At 37.5% G+C, this 17,806-nt stretch overlaps 1 protein-coding gene across 6 annotated transcripts in view; it reads right to left on the bottom strand.

Annotated features, from left to right (window-relative positions):
* Positions 1 to 17,806, bottom strand: part of LOC149780310 (5'-nucleotidase-like) — an 83,650-nt gene that overhangs the window by 45,586 nt on the left and 20,258 nt on the right. For all 6 annotated transcript variants that reach the window (XM_089937147.1, XM_089937148.1, XM_089937151.1 and 3 more), the window contains 2 exons: positions 14,865 to 15,130; positions 12,160 to 12,282 (listed from right to left, as the gene is read on the bottom strand). In XM_089937147.1, coding sequence (XP_089793273.1) covers positions 12,160 to 12,282; positions 14,865 to 15,130 — 389 coding nt within the window. The remainder of the gene's footprint in view (positions 1 to 12,159; positions 12,283 to 14,864; positions 15,131 to 17,806) is intronic.

The raw sequence follows: 17,806 nt of genomic DNA, 5'->3' as shown, positions 1-17,806 counted from the left end.
AGGTAGGTCACCACAACAGAAATGTCCGATATAATTAGGACTGACTTCCTCCAGAGTCATTCCTACTAGAACTCAAAGGCTTTCATTTTGAGGCTGATGTGAAGAGGCACTTAACCTTGATACCCATTTGCCACTGTCCCTATTAAAGTCTGGAAACAAGCAGACTTACCACCTATATGTGCTGGCTTCTGTACATACTGTTACTTCCAGCTGAGCCTTCCCCAAAGGAATCCCCTTTCTGTGATATAACCAAGACTGGGCCACTGACAGGAATAATCTTACCCCATTTATGATATTGACCTTTTGGTCCAGTGGACTGGAAATATGGTGCCACTGAGCCAGCAAAGTTATTTGTAATCGGTGCACATATGCATACCAGTAAGATCAAATCTGCTGCTGCATTGAATAACCTGAGGAGTTGCAACAGCCGTCTTGCAGAAATCCCTGTACTGTTGGTAATGGACTCTACAAGATCGACAATCCGTATGATGCAGACATGTGGGTGATGTACAAGATCAAGATTGGTTATGAACTCCATGCCCTGATGACAAACACTGGGATGGGTTAAGGTCAGATCTTCCCCAAAACAGGAAAACCAAAATGATTCAAAATGGATAGATTCTTGCTGCCCTCGAGAACAGAGCTTAGTATAGGTTTTTGGAAGAGATCGTTCAGATACATCACCATAGCTGTAAAGGAAGCTGACCAGAACAGGGTGATGATGCAATACACTGGTCCCACTCTTATAAGGCCAACCCTTCAGCACTAGGAAAGTGGCCTTTTAAGATGGGTGGCCTTTCCAGAGAGGGGAGTAAATTTTTTTGTGAGAAGTATACGTAATGTACATAGTAAGAAAGCTACATACTTAAAAGCATTTAATATCTTCATTTAATATCGTCGTTTAAAAGTAACATTAATTATTAAAAGGTTCTCCTTGTTATAATAGACTTATTTAAACTGAATATACATTAATAGTTCTTATTCCTGATATAAGCGTGATATCTGAGTGGGTATTGTTGTCATGCACATTGCAAAACCATTCAAAAACGTCATTTAAATCTTGGTGTACTACATACATAATTTTTGTTCCATTTGCTCCATTTTCCCGCTGCTGCTGAATAACCTCCTTATTTGTTATGAAGTTGATTATTCAAGTATCTTCAACATAAAATTATTTTATGCAAGTCTGTTCTACGTACAACTGTTCGGCAAGTCCCAACTCCCAACTCCGCCGACGTCATCGAGTAGAGTAACTGACTTTCTTAAAAAATAACTGTCTCCGATTATGTGATGACAAGTTAATGTTTGGTAATGAATTATTCGGATGTTGCTGACTGTATACGATTTAATTATGCAGATGAAACGTTTGTAAATTGGATGAAATGCATTCTTTGTAAAGGAAGCCATAAATGTGTTGTCATGTGATTTTTGGTCTTTGTCTGGTACTCTGTTTTGTTGAAGCTTAATTTCTGTGTGTGTGTGTGTTAATGCACAAAATCTATTTTTAGCCTATGCTGACCCTGTTATGATGACAATTATGTCTGGTTGTAATCATCAAAGAGAAGAATTCAACTGATGTGTGAAACCCAAAACTATATCATAACATCGCTAAGCCCATTTCCTGCAAACGTTGGCTTTTACAGACAATGATACAATATTAATCTTACTGTTACATGTACTTTAGTCAATACTTCTTTCAGTAACTGAAACTTGACATTGGGAAACATGTATCGATGGTAGAGATAATCTGATTACTTACCTTACATTACGATATGAATTAATAATAGGTTCTGTATACACTTGAAATACTAAGTGGCCACTCGTGAGGGGAACATTTTACATTTCTGTATTAATATGCTGGCTGCTGGTCGCGTTAGAAGGGTGGCCGTTCTTGAGGGGTACTTTTGAATACAAACTCGTCGGTGCCAAGGGATTCCGGCCGTAAGAAGCGGGGTTGATAATTAGACTGAGAATAAGGATACAAAATTTTTAAATTTTGTAGCAGTAAGCAAACTGAAGAAGCTTTTGTGATATTGGTTGAACAGTGACATGGAAGTTATGTAAGACATATACTGGCTGTATGCTTGTCCCTTTGTCTAGAGATTTGTATAAATCTTGACATATCTATCTTGAACCGTGGCAAAGGAAATAATCTATTGTGGCAACTCAAGTCCATGATCTGCCTCAACTTGTCACTCATTCCTTTTGGAAAGGAACAACCATGAATAGAACCTCACAGAATGTGACTTTTGTACAATCTCCACTGACCATTTGTTGATGAATGGCTACATCTTCCACTGAAGAATACTGTCCTTATCCTGAATCGACAACAATAATTGGAAGAAGGGGAGAGGGAAAATGAGGAGCGGGTGGATAAACAAAATCTTAAGCCTATCCTAAAATCACCCATTCATTTTGTGGATATAGGCTGATCTAATGTGACTGTAGTTGCAGAAGTCTGGTGCCCCCCAGTAGATTGGGGGCATTGGGGTGTTAAATCGGTAGCAGGAGCCAGAAGGCTTGGGGTGGAGGAAGCAAATTTTTAAGTACATTATAGTTCTCCAAGAATACTTACCCAATCATATTACTTTAGGAATATTAGTATGCTACCTTGCAAATCCAGCCCTACTGAAAGACGAAAATCATCTTTTTCAGAATATTTCAATAGACAAAGGGCAATAACTCTTGCCCATTACCTCCCTTTGGCACTGTCGCGTGTATTTGGTTTTTAGCTGACCAAGATGCTAATAAGGATGCTTGCATGGTGGTGTGTTTGGAAGGGTTTTTAAGCAATGTGAATGGGTAAGTATTCTTAGAGAAACAAAATTTACTTAAAAATTTGCTTTCTCCTTCAAATATGTCCCCAGTCACATTACATTAGGAGAATAAGTAATAGGAGGAGAGGATGTTGAGCATCTGACCTCTACCTCGGGTATCCTTCTGGGGAAGAATATCTTGATTCCCCATGTGAACAATAACCTGTTCTCTTAACTGCATAAGCAACACAGCCTGGTGTCCCTTAACCTGTGACTCTTGTCTATGGTTAGGAAGATGATGAAATGTTCTTACCAGCAAAGCTAACTGGCTGTTTTGATTGATTTAACTGGGTCTGGTGGTTTTCTGTGCTGCTGCCACTGGTATGGCCAGATGCAAGGTTTGCCTCTGCAGCACTATGTCTCTGACAGAAATTCGAGAAGGCCGAATCTGCATGCCAGCCAAGAGCTTTCACTATATCTCAGACTGAAATATGTTTGAATGCGAGGCTCACTGAGATGGCTTAAATCTCATGAGCTGTAATCTTCATGAGGCGGCTCTGGTCTTGTGAGACCTCAGAGTATGCTAAGTGCACAACCCACTTCAGTCATAAAGCAAGGACTTGCAGCGTGATATCCAGTTCCTTAGCTTGCACTGGGAGGAAGAGGAGTTTGTGCATGCCATTACTTGTCTCAGTGCATTTCTAGTAGTCCTTGAAAAGGATCTTGCATGGCTGCTGGTCTTGACCTGTCTATGGAAGAAAGGGAGTGAACAACAGCTCTTTGGTTACTGAAGTCATCAGGAAACATGTCTTGTATGAACTGAGCCATGTTAAAACCCAGGTCATGCTCCAGTTAGGAAACAATGTGAGTGATTTTGGTCAATTGAGAACAAAATTAGTGAAAAGATCAGAAAGGTCTTTATCATGACTAATGTCATATCTGTTATGATGCCAGAATGTTGTTGTTGTTGTTATAGGGTTTAATGCCAGTTTTCAGCACAAGACAGGCTATATATGGTGGCAATCATAAATGGTGGAGGAAGAACCCGGGAAAACAGCGGAAAGAACCACTGACCCACGAGAAACTACTGGCAAGCTTTCTCGCGTACCCACACTGGCTGAGCCCGAGACTCGAACACATGCACACAGGTGAAATGGCAGTGATCTGTAATGGTGAGCGCTTTAGACCACTTAGCCCCCTCTGGAATACTTCTCATATCACAGAGTGGTAGCCTTTGATAGTGATGGGGCCAGCTATTTCTCCAGAAAGAGCCAGAGAAAGAAAACAAATGCTCGGTTGAGGAAATGAGGCACTCAAAGGGATGATGTTATTAGTCTGGAACCAGACTCCATAAAGTTGCATATATATCATTTAAGGCAGAAACTAGTAATGTATCTGAAATTACTAAGTTGCTAAAACAATGTTATAATGAACAGATAAGCGAATGCTTAGTGAATAATTAAACTTCATTTCTATCAAAACAGCATGAAATATGAATAAACTAAGCATAAATATCAAGCATCACTTTAGAATTTTGCTAATAAGAGCTCTATAACGGACAGAGTAAGCAAACAAATTCAAAGGCAGGCTTGCATAAGGGCAACAATAGTATGGTGGGATGGGGGGGTCTTAAAGAATGAAGCCCCAAAAGGTGACGAAATCTCTCAAAATTGGCAGAAATTGCAAAATAATGCATACAACCTGCAGCAGATTGATAAATCCACACAATAAATCTAAAAAGGAACATTGGATAGGCCTACAGGAACACAAAAACAGCCTGATTGTCAGAGGATGAACTGTATGACATGTACTCTGTACAATAGCTAAGGTGGCGCTCACCAGATAATATGTACTTTTGAGAGAGTGACGTATGTAAGGTGAAGTAGTTCACATTTAAAACATGCACAGTGGAGAGAATGTTTGCATACCTCTATGCTACATTAATGTAATGTGGATGATATTTCTTTTGGATATTGTACTTTTGGAAATTTTACATGATTTAAGCACACTGCTAACTAAAATGACTGCTCCCTTGTGTTAAAAAGTCAGTCTGAATTAGTCTAAAGTACACTATACATAACAGCTATTAAAATAGGGAAAATGAATTTTGCCAGACTAGACAATACCAGCTTCTGAAAGTGCAATGAATGAATTACCAAATATATAAAATGTAAAAAAAGTTATCGGCTCTTTTTTATACAATTGACCTCTGAAGTTCAGGAAGTGAGAATGACCAAGTAGAGCTAGCACTTTTTTGAAAGGTGCACATTTGAAGTAAGGCCAAGCTGTATACTCTATAACCCATAGTACACCCATCAATTATACACCAAAATAAAGGGAATTAAAGGTTCTTTGCATTATACCTAAGATATACAAGGTCTTTTTTAAATAGCCAGTATAACCAGTGAGGAAAGCCGGGGACATTCTTTTTCTTTATATTCCTAACCCTATGCAAAATGCGAAACTGTATAGTGCCACCTTAAAGAAAATAAAAAAATTTGCAATTATTTTTTTTTATTTTCATATAATTATGTATGATGTTCTGAATAAAATGGTACATTCATATTGCATTTAAGCATGAAAATAAGCTAATTATGATCATTTTTCTCTTGCTTACATAATTTGCCATGAGGTATGTTTGTGTGAGTAGTGACCTTAATTATGGGGAAATTAGAAGACTTAGAATATAGGAATAGAGTCAACTTAAATTTAAAACTGTTGCAATAAGTGACAGAAATATATGGTGAAAATGTTTCTTTTCATTTATTTGCAATGAAATAAAAAAATAAATGATGAGAAAGTGAATTCGCTTCTTCCATATTAAACAATAGGCAAATATTTTACACTTTGACCTTTGACCTTTATGAAGCTGATGAGTTACCTCCCTTTTCTAATTGTAAAATTCATTGTTGATATCTCAGAAATAATTCTGGCTAGTTTCATGTTCCTATCATTCAGCATAACATTGGTTGCTATGTTTACAAAATGTAATGTGCATTCTTAAAATAGCTCACTTTTATCATGGGGGTGGGGGTAGGCTGGACTTGTTAGAGACTCTGACACTCATAAATACTGTTCTGTGGGGAAAAAGGCAGGAGAATTATTCATAAGGATTGTTTTGATGCTTGTGACTTAAATGTTTCAGCCATATAAACATAATTAAATCATAAAAAAATAATACCTACATCTTCTTTATGGTGGCGCTCACCAGATAATATGTACTTTTGAGAGAGTGACGTATGTAAGGTGAAGTAGTTCACATTTAAAACATGCACAGTGGAGAGAATGTTTGCATACCTCTATGCTACATTAATGTAATGTGGATGATATTTCTTTTGGATATTGTACTTTTGGAAATTGTACACGATTTAAGCACACTGCTAACTAAAATGACTGCTCCCTTGTGTTAAAAAATCAGTCTGAATTAGTCTAAAGTACACTATACATAGCAGCTATTAAAATAGGGAAAATGAATTTTGCCAGACTAGACAATACCAGCTTCTGAAAGTGCAATGAATGAATTACCAAATATATAAAATGTAAAAAAAGTTATCGGCTCTTTTTTATACAATTGACCTCTGAAGTTCAGGAAGTGAAAATGACCAAGTAGAGCTAGCACTTTTTTGAAAGGTGCACATTTGAAGTAAGGCCAAGCTGTATACTCTATAACCCATAGTACACCCATCAATTATACACCAAAATAAAGGGAATTAAAGGTTCTTTGCATTATACCTAAGATATACAAGGTCTTTTTTAAATAGCCAGTATAACCAGTGAGGAAAGCTGGGGACATTCTTTTTCTTTAAATTCCTAACTCTATGCAAAATGCGAAACTGTATAGCGCCACCTAAGCTAAAAAAACCTGCAACACCTGGTGGTACCAAGGGGAGGTAATGGCAAGTGTTATTGCCTTTTGTCTAATTGCAATAAACAGGATAAGACGATTTTCATCTTTAAAAAGTAGGGCTAGATTCATGATGTTACAGGCTAATATTTATATATAATGTGATTGGGGAATGTATCTGAAGCTGTGGGTGGAGTGACTAGAAAACAAACTGTATACAAAGGTGAGTCAGAGGTTCAAGACATGTCAGAGTGTATGGTAGATCTGATTAGAGGAAGAGGCAAGTTCAATATCATAGAGTGGTAGCTTTTGATAGTGATGGGGGCCAGACTACTTAACATAAGTAAAACTTGCCTAGAAGGCTGGAGAGGTCTACATTCTCCCAAAATGCATCTGAAAATATGGAACAATAGCCACTGATTGTGACAAGAGTAATTTTCTCCTTAAAGTGTCATAGGAGGAAGTAAATTCTGCTCAGTTCTAGAAAACTCTATTTTCCCTCATAGGTTTTTAAAGTGATGGGCCTTCTTGCCTAAGCAATTCTGTCCACAACTTGTTCAGAGAAATGATTCTTTCTGAGGGCTTGTTTGCTTTGATTCAGGCATGCAGGTTCAACATCTCTGGGTTATGATGGGGAACTTCCATGCATATTTGTTTCAGCAGGCACAGAGAAAGCAATTCTGTTCTGGGAATGCTTGCCACTAGATTCAGGAGGTCATTATGGAAAACAATTATTATTAGTGGGCACTCTTATTCCCTCACTTTTTGCAAGATCTGGGCATTGCCAATCAGATGAGACTGAAAGAACATGCATCAAGATCATTTCATTTCAGGAAAAGGCATTGACTGTCCAGAGTTTCAGATCCAGGACATGCAAGATGGAGGTTGGGAGCTAGGAGTTCAATCTCATTACAAAGATGTTCACAAGAGGATGACAAAAGCAGAGCAGCCAAAGACTGAAGACTGAGGGATGAATGGATCTTAATTGTCTAGTTCAGCAGAGTTCCCCTTCCCAAATAACATTTGCAATAATAAAAAAGGCATTCAGCATTACCTTAATAACTGGGCCACTGATGTACATTGAACACTCCTGATGGGACTGGATCTCACCAAGCCATACTGGCATAAATGCAGAGTGTGATTATCAGCAATGATCCAGCAGCAAAATACCTGCCGTAATCCAAGAGAGGTTCTGCCTTGCTGAGATGAGACCTTAAGCTCAAAAACTTTGCAAACTTTCATCTGCAGCTGGAATAGATGGATCATTTGCAGGGGTCTCATGAACAAACAGTCATACCAAGATGATCCAGCGCCAAATTGAGAAGACTCAGGAGGTGAAGAAATACTCAAGATGAAATTCAACCCTCTCAGCCAAAAGAAGAAACTACCATGATGACATTCAAGGTATGTTCTTCTGGGGCACAAACTTGGTTTGAGGGGGTGTATGAACTCCATACCTGGATGAATAAGATGTTGGGTTGGAATAAAATTGGGTTAGTCCTGGCTGACAAGAAATCCAAGCATGAACAAAAGAGGGGGAGGTTATGTCTTGATGCAAATTACTGCTTACCTGATGTTTTTGTTAAAATGTTGTTGAGGTAGTTAGAAGACATGGACAGGAAGGACAAAAAAAAAGTCTCCAGCAAAGAATGTGACTAAGCTGGCAAAGGAAGTGGATGGTGAAAGATGCTGGAAGTCTGTCCATGTTTGGAAATTGCTCTCTCCAAGCATTTATTTTTAGTGTCATTAAAAGTTCAAGACTGATTAAGATGGACCTTATTAAAGCAATCAGACAATGGCTGACCTCGGGACCTGGAGAAAAATAGTGTTAAATATTCTGAGATCCAAATAACCACACAAGTCAATTTAATATGATATGGTTTTAAGTTTGAGCATATTGGAGTTGGGCTTCTGGAATTTTAGTTGGGGCTTGTGATATTTTCTAAGTCAACAGACCTGGGCCTGTGTCTAAACATTCTTTTCTTTGAGCTCTGGAAATCACCGAATCTTCATTAATTCTCCCATTTTGATATCAAACTAATTTTAATCTATAACAGTTGTGATTAATTATTAGTACTCATTTAATGTATATCGATCAGTATCATATCATATAGGCTGTGTATTGCACTATGTATTGATACATAGGACAGACATATCCATTTCTCCTCTAGAACTGACATCACTAGATGTTGGTTAATGTCTGCATCATGACACCAGGACTGGGTAAACCAACAAGACAGATCATGATACATGGTCCCAATTATAGACTTTGTAGATTTAGACTGTGCAGATAAGGCAAAGCAGCTGATACTGGCTACTGAGGGCTTGATTACCATAGCCAGAATCAGGGTCTGCATGTAGTGATGGATAGTCCATCTCAGTACTGGATTAGACCGGGTTCCTGAAATCTTCCATGACTTTTCCAAGTTTTTTTAATACCAATTTCAAAAGTACCTAATATGTAAATTTACCTATCCCAAAACACAATAATCAACAATTTTTGGAAAGATAAATCCAAAAGTGAATACAATGAATGACAACTGTGGTTATGATACTTTTCTTTCGAGTGCTGCAATTACGATGATTTCAAATGGTGGTAAGATCCATGGATGTATTCTGACTGTGAAGTTTCAGGAAACCTACTCTAACAAATTCATTATCGCTGTTAGGTAGGCTGCTAAAACTTTTGTGTCAGTGAGCAAAAATGCAACCTGATAATGCAAAATAACCAAATTCGATGACTATTTGAAAACTCTGAAAGACGTGAAAATTTAAAAAAAAAAACATGACACTGAAAAGCCTTTCTGCAATTTACAAACATTTCTAGGATTTCCATGACTGCAGAAACCCTGTTCATCATCAGTATACTCTGACCGTGGCACTGTGACCAGACAGAAGGACAGTAAATCTGTGGAAGACTCATGATGGAAACTGTCAGAACTTTTTCTGAAATGTGATCTTTCTGTCTTGAGTGACCCAGTCACAAGGGAATTGAGGTACTGTGTATCTGTGTGTGTGTGTTTTGGGTTCTTAACATAGATTTCACAATTTTTCAGTCATAACACTATGATACCTGCAGTGTGATAGTTTATAGTGAAGACTAGCACTGGGGCATCATGTCACAGACATGAAACATGATGTTCCACCCAGTCACGTTATCCTGATACCAGCCTGGCCAGTCCTAACACTAACCTCTTGATGCCAAGCACCTAGTGAGGCAGCTGTTAGTACAATTTTTATAAGTCTTTGGTAAGACTTGGCCAGGGTTCGAACCCATGACCTCCCACATCCCAAGCAGACACTCTAACAGCTAGGCCACAGAATCGGTGGTGAATGTGGCAGCACAGCAGCAATACTGATGGTGTCAACATCCTTCTGTTTGCATTTCTTGGCACTCTTATTAGCCATAGGCAACTGCTGCTTGTCCTCATTGGTTTCTGAGCTTACCATGAAATTGACTAAATAAATTAAAATAAATACCACAGAAAATAACAGAAATGAACTTACTATTAGGATTAATGATCACAGTATAGGAAATAAAGATGTCACTAATTAGCTAAGCATATGATAAAGTCAAGCAATCAAAATGCAAAATATTCATCTAGGATAATATAAAAACAAAATTGAGTATGAAACTGATAGAACATACCTCCCTGAGATGAAAAACACTAAAGGATCTTTGGTGATAGGGCACAAAGTGAGCAGTACTTACAAGGTCTCTTGTACATGCATGCTGACCAGGCATGAGTGGAAGTATGAATCCATGAGAAGACCACTCTCATCTGACTTCCATTTATCACTTATGCTACTTAAACAAGCCAAAAGATATGAAGAATGTATTTCTGAGCTTGGAAGGATTGGATATGCAAGGTAACAGAAGTACTCCTTACATATTATGATCACATACCTGAAGAAAGACAAAACAGAGTAACCTGGTGGCAACTATTTTGCTAGGTGGTAACTTCTTAGTTAGATTAGTATTATATTTTTGCATAAAAGTGTACAAGTTCACTCCAAATATTCCTTCTAGTCATAAGCTCCTGCAGGAAATCTCACTGTTTAAAGTCTCAACAGAAAGTAAATCTACCTGTAGGATTTTTAACATGCTCACATTTTGCAAGAAGATGGTTTGGTTTGGTTTGATATATTATGGCACAGCAACACAAGCTGGTTATTTTCTGCTAATCTGATTCCCTTCCTTACTTGGACAGGTACAAACTGACTCCCTATCCCCATCAAAATTGATCAGCAGTAAAGATGGTGGGGGTATAGACCTAATCCCTGTTCCCATACTAATGATGTGAATTCACTTACTGGTGACTGGTGCTGGAAGACTGATGCCCAGTACCTGACCACCTATCAAAAACTAGCCAGGCAACAATGATCTAATTGTAAAGCTCACATGATTAGATATCATGGAGGCATAATCTGCACTTCACCTTCAACAGGTCAATAACCATGAGAGGGTGCTGTTCCATCCTAGCCATGAGTGCAACACTCACTCTCTTCTGGTGTTTCTCAACCCTTGAGAGGGACCCAAGATCAATCCCTATCAGGGACTGCATCCAAATAAACATCGGGGATTCTTAGACCTTTTTCTGAGTCCCGAAGGATTCATAGCATGCCAGACCCAACAGGAAATTACATTCCCTAACAGAAGACTCATACCATCCTGGGACCAAGCAGCTAAAGATCCCATATTCTCCTGGGATCAAGAAGTCTTATTCCGATTCCCAAAGGATTGCAAAACATTGGGGCAGGACTTCTAGCAAAAAGATCCCACACTCTTGCTGGATCAAGGAGGCATGGAGGAAGGATGACCTTTCTTCCTCTCCTAATAAATATGCCTACTCTTGGCATGGTCCGCAATTCCCTTGGACCATAAACAACAAAATAGTCTGTGTGTACAGATTTAGTATAAATTAAACAGGTGGGTTGATTACTCCATAGGCCCCAAATTTTGTGATGTCTCATGGTGAAAAGGTAATTATTATAAAATTATTATAATCTTACAGAGATGTTAAGTGTTATACTCCAATTTCCCAGTGAAGTGAAAGGTATAATAAATTTTAATACAAACTGATGGTGATTCTCAGGGAATGAATTTTTATGTGTACTGTGAATTGTGTTCAAGAGGAAGAGTAATCCACAAGGGTCTATGACATGGGAGTCAGTCTGGGTCTGTGGTCTTTCTGTACTAGAACTTTCTTACTAGTTGGAATTATGAACCTGGACAAGGGAACATGCAACCAAGAAGAGTTAAGCAAGGCAACAGTAATAATTTATTACTGCTATCAGATGGATTTATTTGCATACATGCTACTAAATATAATTTCATTTCATTCACGTTAATCTGATGCTATAAATAAGCAATGAAAGTTCTGTGGAAAGCTATGTCTTCTCTTCAAACAATGCTAATATGCACCACAAAAACTCATGACTGCTGATCAAACTTTGCTGTATTCAGCACTGGAAAAGTGATACTTAACTTTTGCTATATGCTTACACAGGCAAGTAAAAAAAAGGCTGAAATAATAATTTATTAATTCTGAAACATACCATTTCTACATTATAGTCATGGTCATGACCTGCCAGTATGATGTCAATCTCTGCCACTGATTCAGCCAGTCTCCGGTCATTGGGCCACCTCATATGCGTCAAGGCTATCACCAGGTCAGCCCCCTAATGTACATATAAAATATATATAAACATACAAAGTAAATTGAAGAAAAGAGACTATTTTATGAAACAAATACAATCACACCTGTTAAAGCCTGGAAGGTCCATTTATAAAGAGGTCATTAGACATTTAACAAGAGTACCATAAATTCCACATTATATGGCCATCCTGCATCTATTAGTCCCCCAAGTAGTCACCTAGCACACTAAATTTAACAAGGAGAAACCATTTTCTTATGAATCTTACCATGACCATAACCTATGACCTTTTCAAATCAGAATCAAGAGTTTTCTTTATTACTCTAAATGCAAGCCATTAACAAAGTCCAATCAATGTACTTACTAAGGAGCAAAGTTTGCTGCAAAATCCATTTTCTGAGGCACACTTACCTTGACCTTTGACCCCAAAATCATTAGGCCTCTTCCATAGCTAAGTGCAAGCCCTCCACCAACTTTGGTCAAGTTACATGGTCTAGAACTTATGTTATTAGGCAAAATCCATTATCTTCTTTCTATCACAGTGACTATGACCTTTTAAACTTCAGACCCCAAAACAGATAAGCTTCTTCCTTACACCAAGTACTAGCCAACCACAAAGTCTGATCCAAGTAAAAGAAGAAAAAAAGCAAATGTTAATGTGCAGAAACCATTTTGCTTTCATCAGTCACCGTGACCTTGATAGCAGACCCTAACACTGACAGGTTTCTTCCTCATCCCCAGTGCAAACTATCCACAAAATATATTAACTGTACATGATGGAGAACTTGAGTTATTGCATGGAAACCATTTTTACATTTCATTAAATGATCTTGGCCACTGACCTTTTGATAAAAAAATGTTAAGGGCTTGACCTTACTCCATGTGCAAAAGTTATATTCTAGGCCTAACCTTGTTTACAAGTTCCAAATTGTCTGGAAGCAGAATTTTCCTTTAGTTTTTCAAGTATGAATGTCTATAAAGGATGTGGTAAACAAATCATTCATTCTAGTCTTAATATCAATCTTAGGGTATCTATGATCAGTGTGTAGAGTTGTGTTCAGTTATAATTTGGGAGGGTTTTTTATTTAAATTATTCATTGCAGTTAGAAACTGCTTTTTGACTTTTTGGATTAAACTACTACTTTCGATTTATTGAGGATTCATTCAAATACATTTTAGATTATATCACTGTGATGACATTGAAGACTATCGGAATTCATTTGCAACATTCTATACTTTTGGACTTATGATAGGACATTTTAGAATATTTTTTATTTAAGTTCCTCTTAAAGTTTTATTTTGTATTCTAGAGAAAAAACTTATTTGTTGAATTTTACTAAACTTGTTGGGTTTGCTTCTTTTTGTTGCATAGTTTAAGACCTTATAGTCATAACACCACCATTATTACCCCTCGACAGGTTCAGTTGCAGATGAAACTCATGTTATGACGAAAATAATGCCAGCATGGCAGTTTAAATCATCCAAATTTTTATAATAGATGCTTCCACCAATTGTGTTCTTTGATCTTTTAAGTTCAGAAACACAAGCTGGTATGTTTTCATCCTCAAACGATAATTTGTGGAAATCAGGCAGTTATAACAAATGATAACTTGCAGGGTAAAAGGTTAATGAGAAATCAGCTATTAAACACATGTCTGTGAATGTGAAAAAGTTTTGTTGGTACAATTGATATCAACAACTGCAAAGTTTGCCCAAAATACATTTTTCCTGTTGCTTACATGTGTACCTACTCAGCTTAGTCAAGGGAGCTTTTCAAAAGTCAAAAACTACTGTCACTCAGTTTACATCTAAAAAATATCGCAGAGCATGTCAAGTTTGTTTTACTAATGGAAGGAAAGTTTACATTGTTTCTGTGACTTTGTTGCCCACTTTGCCTGGTAGCATGACCGCTGCTCCAAATAATATATTCCCGTGTCCACACTAATTGTATGTTAAACAGCTGAAGGAAGGTACACTGAGTATATGGTCTTTATCAAGTGTAATTATGTACTTTTAATGGTCATTAAAGGTCATTCAATATTATCAAATCTACTTGACTTGCACAACTTTTGTTGATACATGTCACACTTGCTCAAGTTGTCGACATCAGAAAAGGGATAAAAGAGCACATAATCAAGCCATTAAGACGTATTTATCCTCAAAACTTTTTTAATTATTTTAGTCTTCAATTAACATTAAAAGTGTTATCTCAGTTTAGGATGATTTGTATCCAATACCGGAGCTAAACAGGCTCTTTGGCCATGGTCGTCCACCATTTTCTTTAGCATACATGAACAAGGCATGCATCCTAAACCTTGCTTAGCTCAGTGAGAAAGGCCAAATAACTAGCATTCCCCTGATTATTGGTGATTGTGACATTCATCTATAAATACTGACAGGTGGTCAATTAAGCGTTTAACTTCACCTGTCAATCATTGTGTGTGGCCATGGATTTTGAAATGGGCAGTTTCATCTGTACAAGTAATAGGCTAGGTCAGACTGACAAAACAATCAATGCACAAAATCAACCAATCCAGTGCCTAATCATGCAGAGGTTTATTCACCAATACAGTAAGAGTGAAAATGAAAATTGAATCAGTACTTACATCTTCTTTTAATTCTTTGGCCAATGTTCTCCCTTCATCTACAAAGTCTCTAAATGTTACGTCCTCTGGATCTAATGTAGCAAGAGTTGCAATCCATTCCTCTTCCACTAAACCTACCAGACCAATCTTTATCCCATTCCATTCAATGATATACTTGTTTTCACATCTTGCCAATGGCAAGCCTGTTAAATTGTCATACACATTGCTCATCAGCCAGGGGAAGTTGGTTTGTGCCATTACATCCTCTAAATGATCCACTCCAAAATCTACAAAATAAAACAAAACAGTTACAGGAGTGTTTAGTTAAGATGAAATATGTCTGCATTGGTCAAAACACAATGACACACATACTGAAGTACATACACAACAGATTTGTATCTTAAATTTATTTCTCTGCCATTTTTACCATAGCAGGTATGAATAAAGGTTATATTACAAAGAAGTGTCCCTTCAAGGGACTGACACTCTACTGAGTATAAGAAAGAATTTCCAGGAATTTAAGACCATTTCTTCCATTTAACCGTTGAGTGTTCAAACCATCTCTGATAATATTCAGTTATAAGATTTTCAAATTAGCTGCTGTTGTACACATATTGGATGTCCACTTAGTCCCATTTTAATTTAGGACAAAGTACTGTTGACATCATTAGAAGTCTTTTGGTGAAAACTCCATGTCATGATGATCATCCATTCAGAGGTGGAAGTAACAGCAAGATTTTTAAGACAGTCATCATCACTGGATGTATGACTAGCACCATTGTCATTTAGGACAAACCAAGGTAAAATGAGAAGTCTACTATTGCAAACCACATGATGATAGTCATGAATTTGTAAATATATATATATATATATATATATATATATATATATATATATATATATATATATATATATATATATATATAACAATATTTCTAAATATGACTTTCAATTTAGAAGCAGCAGCAAATGCAATAGCAAGATTTTAAAGATGGCCACTGTGGTGGCCATACTGGATACCAGATCAGCAACATTTTTATTTAGGAACAAGTAGACATCATAAGAAGTCTTTTAGTGAAAACCCTATGTTGATAAGTCCATCCATGAAGGAAAAGTAGTGATAAGATTTTCAAGATGGTCATTATGGAAGCCATATTGGACATCAGATCAGCATCAATTTTATTTATAGCCATTTTGACATCTTAAGAAGTCATTTAGTGAAAACCCCATGTTGACATGACCATCCAGCAGCAGTAGTTATAGGGGATACTGTGGGACACATGAGGACAAATAAGGAAAAGTAGGGGGTTGTACCATAGGGACAAGACTTTTCAGATCACCCTGGGAACGTATAGGGACAAGGGGAATTTAACATGGGGAATTTTAACATGGATGGGACTATAGAGGGACAAAAAATATTGGGACTGTATAGGGACAATAGGAATGGAACAGGAGGGTGATGCACGATACTGACTACTGGCAACAATGTAGCAAGTGGCTGACCTGAATATGTGCTATCTTAGGTAAACACATGTATAACACTAAAAAAAAATTGTTTCCGGCAAGAAAGCAAATCTATTCAAGGCAATGGAGTTGCCCTGAAATGGGCCTTTGGTTTTCTTTTTAACCTTCTGATTTCTTCTTTTCCTCCACCAACTTCTTATTTTCTGTCCTACATTCTTCTTCCTTTTCTTCTCCTCTTTTTTTGTCTTTTTATTCCCTTCTTTTTCTTTTTTTTTAGTTCCAGGCTCTCATCCTCTTTTTGTCCTCTTCATCCTCCTTTTCCTTTTCTTGTTTCATCAGCTCCTTTAGTCTTTCCTTCGTCTTTCTCAAACTGTTGATTTCCATTTTCACTCTATGTGGGCTATAAGAATAGTAATCATTATTTAGTTTGAGGGGCATCTCCTCCACCATACCCAAATCATCTACTGCTTCTTGCAACATCTTCATTTTGTCCATGTGATTACTTGCCATCTTCCTAGATTATTCAATGTTGAATGGCGCAAATGATGAGCTCTTGACTTTATATGTGTCAAGCACAGATATGAAAGAAAACATCTCTTACACTCACTTCACATATTATTTACTATCCACACAGAAGGGAAGGTTAATAAACCCAATAGCTACTATTAAAGAAAACCATTATCTACTATCCATACAAACGTATGTGCACACATACAAACACACACTCTACTATCCACACAGAAGGGAAGGTTAAGAAACCCAATATCTAATATAACCTCCCCAATATCTACTATCCACACAAACATACACGTATAGCACACACACTCTATTATCCACACAAATGTATGCGCACGCATACAAATATACTCTACTATCCACACAAATGCATGCACATGCATACAAACCCTGAATCTACTATCCACACAATGTACATGAATGCATATAAACAAACACACACACACGCTATCACATCAGTAAAGGAGTGAGTGTTTATAATCATACTACTCCACACTCACGCCAATTGCCATCTTGAATAGTCTCTTTGTGGTTAGCCCTGAGAAGGGCTGTTTTTTTAAAAACTCCAAATACACCTGGCTAATGGTTACATCTCCCAGGCATGGCACCACTGACACATCTCCAGCTCCAATCCTGCTCCCAACTGATGCATGTGGCTGGTAATGCAGAGTGGGATTGAATGGCTTCACTCTCCCAGTCTTCACTTTCAGGGATAGTGAAGACTTCCTTCTGTCTTCTCCTATGCCATATGCATGGATGTTGTGGCCTTCTTATTTCCTCTTCCTAGTTTTCAGTTCAAAGAACCACTGGTCTTTGTATTGGTGGCAGAGGCTGTGGTGCTGGTACTGTCTGTGGAGGCACCATTACCTCAGGCTTGACCTCACACAGGGGTCTTAGCATAAGGTGAGGCAGAATCCATCTCTTCTTTTCCTCTTCTTCTTTTTTCCTCTTCCTCATCCTCTATCCTAGCACTTTCTGCTATG

Source organism: Sinohyriopsis cumingii, chromosome 16, assembly GCF_028554795.1.
Source record: "Sinohyriopsis cumingii isolate HCF-2022 chromosome 16, ASM2855479v2, whole genome shotgun sequence".
Taxonomy (NCBI): Eukaryota; Metazoa; Mollusca; class Bivalvia; order Unionida; family Unionidae; genus Sinohyriopsis; species Sinohyriopsis cumingii.
This window is presented reverse-complemented; position numbering and strand designations above follow the sequence as displayed.